The sequence below is a fragment of the Clytia hemisphaerica genome, unplaced genomic scaffold (genome assembly GCF_902728285.1).
Source record: "Clytia hemisphaerica strain Z4C2 unplaced genomic scaffold, Clytia hemisphaerica genome assembly, whole genome shotgun sequence".
Classification (NCBI taxonomy): domain Eukaryota; kingdom Metazoa; phylum Cnidaria; class Hydrozoa; order Leptothecata; family Clytiidae; genus Clytia; species Clytia hemisphaerica.
Window position 1 is genome coordinate 945,447 of NW_027104211.1, and position 12,906 is coordinate 958,352.

Below are 12,906 nucleotides of genomic sequence, written 5' to 3' on the forward strand. Positions count from 1 at the left end.
TACATCTCAAATTACTCTTTGTCTTTGTCATGACATGGAATTATAACAAAAAGGATCAATCAACGGATATCCACCACAGAGTTCTATATTTTTATTTTTTGCGTACCTGTTCCATGCACTGCCAAATTATTCTTCCATGGCACTCATGGGTTGGTAATACAACTGTAGGTTGTAAAATGAGAAAATGAGAGATAAGTAGGCCATGGCGTATTAATACCATGCCATGATGTACAGATAGAAGCTCATTATCAAAAGTACATCTCAAATTGGTCTTTGTCTTTGTCATGACATGGAAATATATAACAAAAATTATCAATCAACGGATATCCACCACAGAGTTCTATATTTTTATAACATTCAAAACAAAAAGAGGGAGGAGAACGAACTTCTTACTTACTATCAATCAATATGTATTTATAAATGACCATTCCAGAAAAAAGGTGAACGTTATGGCACACTCTTTTTGACTGAATACCACATGAGTAGGGCTCTAGTAGTGAAATCATGACCAATACACCATTTCGTAGCAGCCATGGAGGCTGTTCGTTCAATCAGACATAAACTCTCTCTGATCGTGGTTTGAAGTTTTCTTGGAATGGTAGGAATGGCATAATGGCTCTATCACGAAGATGAAGATCAGCATGTTGTCTCTCATCCCTGTCGAAAGTAAAACAAGTAGGAGAAACCGAAATGAAACATGGAAATTTTGAGAATTCTAATGGACATAAGTAAATCCCAATCTAGAAGAAGTCTTTGATCTTATTTTGACCATTCCCTTATTTTTTTTACACAAAAAAGTAGATGCGGCAAATCCTCTGGACTGATTTGACTTGGAGAAAGGAAGATCAGATTCAATGTTTTCAACTTATTACTGTTTAGTAAAATGATATAATTCTTACGTACGTCCTTAATGTTACATCATTATCACCATCAACAGAGTATAAATGAGCAAAACTTTGATTAGCTTCATTTTTTTTATAGCTTCATTGAAATGAAGTTTCAGTTGTTTCATGTTTTTTTATAAAAAAAATATAGGAGCATAAGGCTTCGATAGACAAAATATTAAGAACAAGTTAAGAACAATTTTAGAGCTTTGCAAACTCTAAAAAAAAAACGAATTTTTAGAAAATTGCTTCACTCACAAAATGGTTAAATTTAGAACATTTTAAGGCTTAAAAATTGAAAAGTTTAACAACGTCCGAAGGCTTCAAAAATGTTACACCTTCTTTTGATAAAAAACGTGTAGCACAAAGGTTTAATTAGACAATTATTATGTTTTTGCCCTGCTTTAAAACTGGTAGAGAAAGTCAGGAAAAAATAAATTCTTCACTTACCAGAATTGTTGTACCAACAATATGGTCAAATTAAGTACAAACGATTGGTACGGCTTTGCTTAAGCCGAAAACTTTGCATCGAGATCCATATTGATTGCTTTTTCTTGGTCCAAATAAACAAACAAAACGTAATTTGGATGTACTGGGAAAAACTAAACGTTAACTTGTTTTGCACTACATATATAAACAGATTTTTTATGTCTATTTGATACGGAAGCCCATTAGTGCCATTTAGATTTTCCTTTAGTTTTTTTAACGACGAAACTAAAAAAATTGACGACGAAACTAAAAAATTGACGACGAAAATAAAAATAAATTGTTACTTCGTTTCGTCGTCGAAAAAATTGACAACGAAATTAAAAAAATTACGACAAAACTGAAAATAAATTGTTACTTCGTTTCGTCGTCGAAAAAATTGACAACGAAACTAAAAAATTGACGACGAAACTGAAAATAAATTGTTACTTCTTTTCGTCGTCGAAAAAATCGACAACGAAACTGAAAAAAATGAAAATGGTGGCGCTTAATTATGGTTGAAAAATGGAAATATCATTGATTCTGGTGGAGTCTGAAGATGGATTTGATAGTTCTGGTGAATGCAATGCTGGTGAAGATGGTTCTTTTCAATGAGATGCTGGCAATGATGAACCAGAATAAGGATGTGATGGTGGAGATTGTTGGAATCACCGGGGTGTCAATGAAATCATTGGAACTAATCAATGATGAAATGAATGGTGCAAATGATAGAATCAATGGTTGGTTCCATCACCCGCACAATGGATTCCATCATCTCATCATGCTACAGCTTTGATTCCATCATCTGCTCCATTGATTCCATCACCTGCTCCATTGATTCCATCATTTGCTATTGATTAGTTCCAATGATTCCATTGACACTGGTGATTCCAACAATCTCCACCATCCCCGGGCCACCATCACATCCTTATTCTAGTTCATCATTGCCAGCATATCATTCACAAGAACCATCTTCACCAGGATTGCATTCACCAGAACTATCAAATCCTTCTTCATAATCCACCAAAATTAGTGATATTTCCTTTTTTCAACCATCAGGGCCACCATTCTCAAATATTTTTTAGTTTCGTTGTTGATTTTTTTCGACGACGAAACGAAGTAACAATTTATTTTCAGTTTCGTCGTCAATTTTTTTGTTTCGTCGTCAATTTTTTAGTTTCGTTGTCAATTTTTTCGACAACGAAACAAAGTAACAATTAATTTTTAGTTTCGTCGTCAATTTTCATTTTCGTTGTCAATTTGTTAGTTTCGTCGTTAAAATATTAAAGGAGAATCTAAATGGCACTAATGGGCTTCCGTAATTTGATTTAAATATTTCTCATTATTCCATAATTAGCAGCTACAAAAGAAAAACAATGGTTCAATGTACAGACATTTACAAAATTTAAAACCGAAATCAGCATACTTTTATCTTTGTGAAATTGATTACAAAAATTGTGTTCTACTTTTCCTATCCCAAAAACAAAAGTTTGTTGAAATAAATTATAATATCAATCAATACCTGGATATGATAACTGGACAAAAAGGTGTACAACGCTGTAAACAATACCTGACATAAATGGTTCTTTTTCTTTTTTGGGATAGTTAAAAGTGTAAGGGTTCAGTGATTCAATCTTATGGTAGAAAACATAATATGATTTTGTATTATAATAGAATCGAGTGACGTGCAATATTGACAATTGATTTAAGTTATAAAAAATATACATAACAAATCGAAAATTAAAAATATTTTTAATGCCTGGTATAATATACAAAGTCGCCAGTTATATTATTTTATAAAAGTAAATAAACATGTATGTGTGATTTCACCTTCTAAGCGAGAATCATTCTTAATTTTCTTAAATTTTCAGTAAGCTGGATACAGAAACAAACCTGTGAATTAGATGAATCTTCAATGGGCAAAGGCAGTTGACAGGACTGTAACGCCCTAAAACGAACTTCATACATTATGTGTTTATGTCCAGATACCCCCGTCTACCTTACTAGAAGGTTGAGTAAGATGTGCACTCAAAACCACCCCAATGGCGTTTTAAAGCTAGAAATAATATTTTTATATCCCCATAAATATTTCGATAAAAAATATTCACTAGAGTTCATCCCCACTAAAGGAGAAACACCCCTGTCTACCGGGACACTGACACAGGGGTGTGTCTAGGTTTGAATTGTACAAGTAAACCCTCCTTATTGGCTGGAATATGAAAAATACCAGAAGTGGCTTTAATTTCCTCTTCTTTCTGCAAAGAAACCACTTCGAAATTCAACAAAATGTGATATAAGGTGATCTTCATTTCCATCATGGCAAATTTTTGACCAATACAATTCCTCGGTCCGGCTGAAAATGGTATATAAGTGAAAGGGTTCCGGTCCTTGTTTTCATTTTCCTCAGTCAGAAATCTCTCTGGCTTAAATTTGAGTGGTTCATCCCAATATCGAGGATCTTGCTGCAGTGCCAAGATACACATACAAAATGTTGTACCTTTTGGATATCTGGTTGAGTTAACAACCATATCTTCTTGCAAGACTCGGCTAAATGCTGGTGCTGATGGATGTAATCGCATTACCTCTTTAACAACACATTCAAGGTACTTGAGTTCTTTGACAGTCTCATGCACTGATAACCCAAGCTTATTCACATGTGCACATTCCTCAAATGCTTTGGCTTGCTTATCCTGGTTTAGGCCAAGCATAAATAAGCACCATACCAGCTCAGTAGCCACAGTATCATAACCAGCAATTAAGAAAGTGTGAGTCTCATTCATAATGTCTTCAACAACGAATTCATCATTATTCATATTGACCAGTAAAGTATCCAGGAAAATTGCTTGTTTTTTACTGGAATCTGTTTGTTCAATTCGAAGCTGTTCCACTCTTTTCTCTACCATGCTTTTAGAAAATTGTTTAAAAGAATTCAAACGCGAGTAGAATTCTTTGCCATCTTTAAACCATTGGAAAAGCCATTTTGGTCGATACCACGGTACCTTATCACGCCAGATCATAAGCTCAAATATTCGATCAACTCCTTGAGCCATTTCCCAGATTTTAGCTTGGTCGTAGCCGCTTTCTGCAGTACCACATTGTATACCCATTGATGTTTCCAGTAAAATACCAAATGAATGACTTTTCATCTCTTGAATTGCATTAAATGTCTTTTCACCCTCCAAATTTCCATCTTTTAAGTGCGAGACAAGTTGTTTGGTGTGTTTCTCCATGACAACAAGAAAATCTGACAATATATTAAAATGAAATGAAGGTGTCAACATCTTTCTTCGTTTTCGCCATGAATCACCTGTCCCAGTAAACAAGCTGTTATGACCAATAACATCATGGAAAATCCAATAATTATCTGATTTAGTAATCTCTTGATTACTAATCAAAAGTTTTTCAATAGCATTCCTATCTTTGAAAACAATACCACGATTGAAAACCCATAAAATCACACTTTCATTTTTATTCAACCATTTGAGGTGTGCTTCGTGAAAATCTACCTCATCAAAATTGATCAATCCAAGGATATGCCCAAAAAAAGGAACATAGCACATAGGTACTTTTGGAAAATGTTCCCAAGGATGAACAACCCAATACCATAAAATCTTAACTCCAGCGTATAAGCATAACAATGCACAAAATATTTCTAAAATCATTTTTGTTTTCACTATAAAAAAAAAGGATTTCATAAAAATTTTAAAAGTATAAAATATAGTACATATTATCTGTAATCATTGGGGTTAAAATGAGTTAAACTGAAAAGTACATTTGAAAGCTGCTACTTGGTGTAGGGAACCAGGAAAAATCTAATTATATCTTCCAAATGTCCCCCTGAAAATCTCAAATTTTTGTGTAGTACACCTCCTTCGCCCCTTTTTGCAGTCCCACTGGGACCCCTTCCCACTGGAAAAGTTGGCCAATATACTGTAAGTGGGGGGGCGTACGGTTTTACGGAATTGCGGAAATCGACCCTTTTTTCTTCGGAATCTCGGAAATCAGGCAAAATTCTTTCGGTATTTTGGAATTCTGAAATTGTTTCGGTATCGGAAACCCGTGAATTTTTGCTTCGAAATTTCGGTATTATAAAGTTTTTATCCCCTTTTTTCGGAATTCATACATGAAAAATCAAAAATTAGTCAAAACGGGGGAAAAAACCCAAAAAATCGGTATCGGAATTGCAAGTATTTTTTAACGGAATTTCGGAAATTTTGGCAAAATTGTCCGGTATTTCGGAAATCGCAAACCCCGTACGCCCCCCCCTGTAAGTTGGTTTTAATGCTGACAGCCCTCTTCTAAATTTGACAGCCTTTTTCAGAGATAGGAATAATAGGAAGGTCGAAATCGATGATGGAAACTATTTTTGTTTGCTTAGCAAACAGAGTGGAAAAAATCTTTTGTCTATTACCGTCAACGATTGGACGATTGATCAAGACATGGGATTGTTGACACTCACTCAGCCTTTTGATATTTGGCCTGTGTTTTCACTAGCAGTTAAATCACTTAGACAGTAAATTTATTTTGATACTTTAACCAAGTTTATCAATCAAACTTTTACCATCCCATTATCACAACCAAATGTATTTTTGTTTTAAAAGTACATAATTTGAATTGAAGAAGTATAATTAAAAATTTAATCACACACACGCTGCTCACATCTTGACGCCATTTTTTGAGAAAGAAAGAAAAGAAGAAAGAAAATGAGGGGTCATAGGCCTCCAGAGGATAAGTGGTTGTAAAGATGTTGAAATTCTAGTGTCCAAAATTTGACAAAAATGAGAAGATATTGAAGATTGTGGAAGCAATTCACAAATACTTATAGCGTGTAATTTACAGACCTTAATTAAGAAAGCTCAAAACCCTACCGGTGCCCCTACAAGGATCCCTACGGGATCCTAAGTTAAGTCACAGGGTATGAATGCCCCTAAGAAGGCCTTTGGCCTTATATTGTAACTCTCGAGCCCCAACCCTAACCCTAACTGAAATTAATAACCAAACCCCTGTCTAGGTCCGCGGATTGAAAAATTTCACTTGCATCCTGGAGTATGATATCGTCTGCCAACCCAGCCAAATATCAACCAACCAGATTTTGTCGTTCAATTTCCGAGAGAGCGCTTTGATTTTTAAGGCCTTGTTTATAAACTAAAGTAAAAATAATTCCGCACATGTAAATGGGTCATTGTTTGAGGTCCGGCAAAATTTCCGGGAAATAGCCTATCCAGCCGTACGCGGATCTAGGTGGGTTCCGCCTCCCACATAGATCTTTTTCTTGGGAAGTTGATCTTCAAATTAGTTTTCTAGGTTGGCTTGGCTCAAATTTTTTCATCTATGGCTCAAATTTTAGGCAATTTCTCAAAGTTTTTGAAAATGTTAATTTCATTAAAAAGTGCCGGGTCATATTTTTGCGAAGCAAATTTATGAGCGAAGCAGTTTTGCTATATTGTGTGCACGTACCTTTAACTTCTATCCCAAGAGAAAATTTGCTGTAAAATTTGCTATATAAATCACATCTTCAAACCGATGATTTTATCAAAATGACCTTGAATGGTTTGGCTTGAAGCCACGAAAACTTTCTCGGTTTGGTAGCTAGGACTGCAAAAAATCCTGTTTTAAAATGGTGTACCCTAGCAGTGAACAGTAACAAAATTACCGGAAGCCGAAACACAGACTTAGAATCTGAATTTGATCAAATTGCCGCGCCCAGTCAGGACCTCTTTGGTCTTTTTTAACATTAGTTCGGATAGAATAAAAACATACCTGATCAACACAACCAAACCTTCTGTCTTGCGTTTACTCTTTCCTTCCCAACAACTTTCGTTTTTGCTTATGTAGGTTTTAAAATCCACAAGTAATGAACCTCTTATAGCTTTATCTGAATAAATTTGGTTGAAACCTTCTGTCAGGTTTCATTCCGTACGTTTTTTATCCACGTGGGGAACCGGTTTCCCCAATTTCCCGATAATTAAAAATTGGAACTTTCCCGTGGGCGCGATTGGGCGTACCGCCATCGTGAAATATTTTTCGTGAAAATTTACCGTATTCTAACGCTAATATAATCTAGATAGGAAACAAATATTAAATTTAATCTTTTTTTGTTCACATTTCTAAATTTCAAGATAAAAGGAACTATCTACGAATTATTTTCTTTAATGGGCGTTGAATCGACATTGACATATTTAATGATGTCATAATCAATGCCGTGCATATTTTGTCAACATCCTTTTCATTGGATAAATACCACTAAAATATACAAGATAAGTAAACATAAATTTATCGCCCGCGAGCACGGCTTAGCTAAGCGCACCTCTCTTATTCATTATCTAAGAATTGAAGCCGGCAAAGATTACCGCGCGGCTGATAGCGGAGGAAGGTTTTTTTGAAGATATTTTCAGTTATAATCCAAGGTAGAACAAACTAAACATAGAAAGGGGGTATTTTTTAGTGCTCTATCAGTTAGTCACACTAGGAAATCTAGCTTTCAGAAAAAACAACATCAGTCATCTACAGGATGTATTTGCAACAACAAGGATGAGAGTTACCTGAATCAAGTTTGCAAGACAATCAATTAAAACTTGAAAGTTTGAAACAAAATAAAACGTGCAGCAGCCAAAATCAACCAACCAAAATTTGTCATTCAATTCCCGAGAGCGCTTCGATTTTTAAGGCCTAGTTTATACGCTAAAGTAAAAACAATACCGCACATGTAAATGGGTCATTGTTTGAGGTCCGGCAAAATTTCCGGGAAATAGCCTATCCGGCGGTGCGCGGATCTAGGTGGGCTCCCCCTCCCCCGTAGATCTTTTTCTTGGGAAGTTGATCTTCAAATTAGTTTTCAAGGTTGGCTTGGCTCAAACTTTTTCATCTATGGCTCAAATTTTAGGTAATTTCTCAAAGTTTTTGAAAATGTTAATTTCATTAAAAAGCGCCGGGTTATTTTTTCATGAATCCCTTTAGAAGTTTTGAGGCGCATTTTTTTGCTTGAGAGTCAAGTAAACGATATAGCACACTCGCAGCATTAATCTTTGATACGCATTTTGGCGGGAAGCTAGTGTGACTAACTGTCTATATATACGATGATTGGTATTTTTTTTGAATTCTATGTTTAGATTTTTCTACCCAGCCCCGTTTCTATGTACGCGCGCCCTGTTGCTAAGACCTTTGCTTGAAATCGAAAGCGAAACCAAGATTATTTAGCGCACACTGCCGTTTGCGTAATATCGATAAAGTGAAATGAGGTCCTGACTGGCCGCGCCGCGCGGGCGGCACGCATCTAAGCAATCTAAGCAGTTGTTCTTCGGTTTTAAATGTTTATTTTGCTGTTAAATGGGAAAAAAATTAGTTTGAACGGTGACAGAAAGGATCTTCATCATCCCTTGACTTTTAACAGCAAGTATCAAGTATCAAATAAGGTCAATCAATGAGAGGTTTTTGCAAGTCGCGCGGGCGAAACTTACCTTTTGCAAAACCAAGTGAATATTCTATGATAAAGAAGTACGGAGGTAATCAAATTTGTCGAATTTGTCAAGAAATAAATCAAAACTGTCCAAGAACCAACAAGCCATCTTTTTTGTACATTTTTGTTTTTGTTTTAAATTTTTATGTTTTGATGATTTCGACAGACGACAGTTAGGGAAACCATCCAGGATCCTGCCATTCTATAAGCCAGCAAAAACTAAATGCCACTTGTAAACTTAAGTTTCTTACTATTTTCCATCAAAAACAACCAAAAAACAAAAACATTGCTACTTCCCAAAGCTGGAGACCAAAACAAATTATCTTCCAAGATTATGGCGCCCTTTTGGATCTATTGTTATGGCCATCTAAAATGGTGGAAAGAGTTGCGGAAAGACAGGGGCGCCCGCTAGCTTCGAGGGTGGTAACGCCAAAACGCCTAATATGATCTTCCAACATAAAGCGAGTTAGTTACCAAGCGAGTTACGTCATACACTCCACCGCAGCGCACAACGAACGGTGTTTTAGGTGAATATCAATAATTATAAGAATATCTTATGTGCTTAAATTCAGTAAACTTTGAGTGCTTAATTGAATATTAAGAAGATAAGAAGATAAAAAATGTGCTGGATAATTTTCATTGTAACAGTTTGGTCATCTGGACGATTCGTGATTTGAATAAAAATGTTCGATTGTTCGACAAATATTTACACTAGAATAACTAGAAGGAAAAAAAGAGCGATGCGCGGGCGGCGACGGGTGTTGTGCTGCCGTGGATTATGTGGTGTGTTTGGAGCATTAAGGCTCTTACGACCCTGTCTCTATAGCGGCTTTATTAGAGGGATTTTTAGAGTGTCTCTTATTTTGCTAGCAACTTGCGAATAGACCTTTTTTCAAAGAGGCCACCCTGTTGAATAATTATGTAGTCCAGCAGAAAAACAATAATAAAACCATGCATAATTATTACAATATGCATGATACAGTAATTATGCATGGCTCTATCATTGTTTTTATGGCTGGACTACATATTCAACAGGATGTCCTCTTTGAAAAAAGGTCTATTGAGGTGGAGTCTGGATCGCTTCGCAACACTTATACAATACGGCTAGTATAACCTGAATGATGAATGAGATTTGTAGCTAGCTAGCTAGTGTGAAAAACAAAAAAGAATCACACCACGCACGCACGCACCACCAAACCTAGCCTGGATATCCAAGCTCAAAATTTTAGAAAAATAAGTTTTACCTCAGCCAGACAAAGTTCTAAAATTATAGAGCTTGGTTCACCTAGAAATCAGGTGAACCCCTGTTGACAGATTTTCCTGCATGAATCCCATGGCTGCAAATAAGAATATGCACATAATGACATGCATAATTTCAAGATGGTACCCCATAGCTGTCAACTCTCCCGCATTGAGCGGGAGACTCCCGCATGTCAACAATTTCTCCCGCGTGAAGAAAATTCTGCCAAATCTCCCGCATTTTTGGGATTTTCTCCTGCATCTCCCGCATTTCCAAAAATTTTCTGATTTTGGAAAAACCAAACGGCGAAATTTCTGGATTTTGAAAGATCGGAACGAAAAATTCCCCAATTTCCCGAAAAAAATTTCCAATAAAATCGGATTTTACGAGAAAATTTCCCCGATCTCCCGATTTTCCGATTTTGAAAAATCGGATTATCGGGGAAAATTTTTCCGACTTGGAGCTCTCCCGCATTTTTGTGAGGCGAAGTTGACAGCTATGGTACTACCCCAGCAGTGATAAATCAATTTAGAATGGCAGCCTTGACCATAAAATATAGACAGTGTGGTGGAAAGTCTGTTGTTAGACAGAAAAAGTGCAAAGTGAACTTTGGAGAAAAAAATTATCAAAACAAAACTTCCGACCCAAAACAGCACTACAAAATTGGCAAACAGAAAAGAAGAATTGAAGCAAAATAAAGATATACCTTTAGTTCTTTACACGGTGCAACCATGTCATTAAGAAAATTAAAACAAGATATCTAAGCAATATGAAAAGAAAACAACCAGAACATCTAAAAATTCCCATGATTTGATCTTCCCACTTCTTCCCTACCATTATTGTTATTTTTATTTGGATGCGTGGTCAAACACCCAAGGGAGATAATTAGGCATTCTATTGTTATTTGCTTCGAAGAAGAAAAATCAGGGTGATTTGCAAAGTAGCATACATGCCTTGCTGATCGCCCGCGCGATCCATCCAAATACTTAAAGGCGGACAAGTTGGCTCGCATAATTTCACCTGTACTTCGAGCGCTGTTTTTAATATAGGGTTTCGTGGAAATAGGGTTTTCTGTGGTTATGGGGTCTCTGAAAAAAACTGCGAAGGAGAGTAGTTCGTATTTTTACAAGGGGGTTTGCTTCATTTTATACGAAATATATAATGTTTACTAAACGGCCAAATAGCTTCAATTATATTACCTTTTGATTTTTAACTTTCTATTTATTTAAGAAGGTGAAAGGATTAAAAAAAGAAAGCTTAATTCAGCAAGTAAGTATCGTAAATTACTTAATCAATACTTTTGAGAATATTTTTTTCATTTTTAAAGTGGTTCAAGTTGTGTTAACTCCCTGTTAACTGCATCAAAGATCTATTTTTTGTTCGTCGAACGATTTTTATCATTTTCATTTTGGAAAACGTGATATTATCATAAGCATAATGAGGTAAGTAAAGTTTTACACATCCTAGCAATCAGGGAATTCGAATAAATAAATCTCTTCAAGGGTTTGCGCATTTTATAATAAACGCCCTTATCATCAAACGGTGACCATCTCAGTATTCGGGTTGGGAATATTCTCTTAAAGGGTTCTGATATTATAAACACAATAAAGAAGTATCGAAATACTTGGTTAAGACATTGTCGCGGAGACACATTAGGTTTTTACGTTTTATAAGCACAATAGCTGTACTTGAATATCTTTTAAGCTGACGTTGGTGAACAGGCTCCCGTGGATATAGGGTCCCTTTTATATAAGCATATTATCAGTATTTACCGTCTAACTTGGTAAACAAGTTCTTGTGGATATAGGGTCCCTTCATTCATCACCACATTCATCATTCCCACTATTCATCACTCCCACTGGGAAAACAAGTTGTCGTGGATATAGGGTCCTCAGATTTTATAAGCACATTATCAGTATTTGAAGTCTAACTTGGTGAACAAGCTCTCGTGGATATAGGGTCCCTTCATTCTATAAGCACTGTAGACGTTATAATAGGCCCGATGTATAAAAAATCCTGCTACAAGTTTTATCGTGAATATAGGGCCCTTACGTGTTATAAGCACAACATCCATACCTAGAGTCCTTATTAGGATATCTTGGTACACCAGCTTTCGTGGATATAGGGTCCCTTTATTTTATAAGCACAAGAAATATTTTATAAGTCACTATTCATCACTTCTTTTGGAAAACAAGTTCTCGTGGCTATAGGGTTCCCAGATTTTATAAGCACAATATCAATATTTACCGTCTAACTTGGTAAACAAGTTCTTGTGGATATAGGGTCCCTTTATTTTATAAGCACAAGAAATGTTTTATAATAATAATTTTTTTTTTTTTGATATGCACTACTTCACTCTACCATTTTAATTTTTTTTTACTGAGAGGGCGGTCAATGAAAAATCTCGTATAGTAAAGATTACATCATTTATAACATAATTAGTATAATTATGCTATTGTTTGGGTCTCCAACCCTAACTGGAATGATCGATATTCTTATAAAAAATGTTTCTTATAAAACATCGATATTTATAAGCAGTGTTTCTTATAAAACATCGATATTCCTATAAAAAATGTTTCTTATAAGGAACTTCCACATCCCTGACTGTTCTTCATTTTGTGGTATATCATCGCGTGTAATAATCGCTTGTGGTTACAGTTTACGCATGCGCATTATATGTGATGTAGTACATTTATATAACATTACGCAATGGTTTCTTCCAAATATGGTAATACGAGATTTTGCATTGAACTGACTGTGAATCAGCTTTTTTTCCAATATTTCGCGCCTTTTTTATTTTTTTACGGTTCGTTATTATTATTTTTTTTTTTTTGCTTAGAGTTTTATTGTATGCCATGCAC

The 12,906-nt window shown here is 35.5% G+C and overlaps 1 protein-coding gene across 1 annotated transcript; it reads right to left on the reverse strand.

Annotated features, from left to right (window-relative positions):
* Positions 1-2,753: 2,753 nt before the first annotated feature.
* Positions 2,754-5,101, reverse strand: LOC136815606 (cytochrome P450 4V2-like). Its single transcript, XM_067072060.1, has one exon. The coding sequence runs from the start codon at positions 5,042-5,044 to the stop codon at positions 3,494-3,496; it is 1,551 nt and encodes a 516-aa protein (XP_066928161.1). The 5' UTR covers positions 5,045-5,101; the 3' UTR covers positions 2,754-3,493.
* Between the last annotated feature and the right edge of the window lie 7,805 nt (positions 5,102-12,906).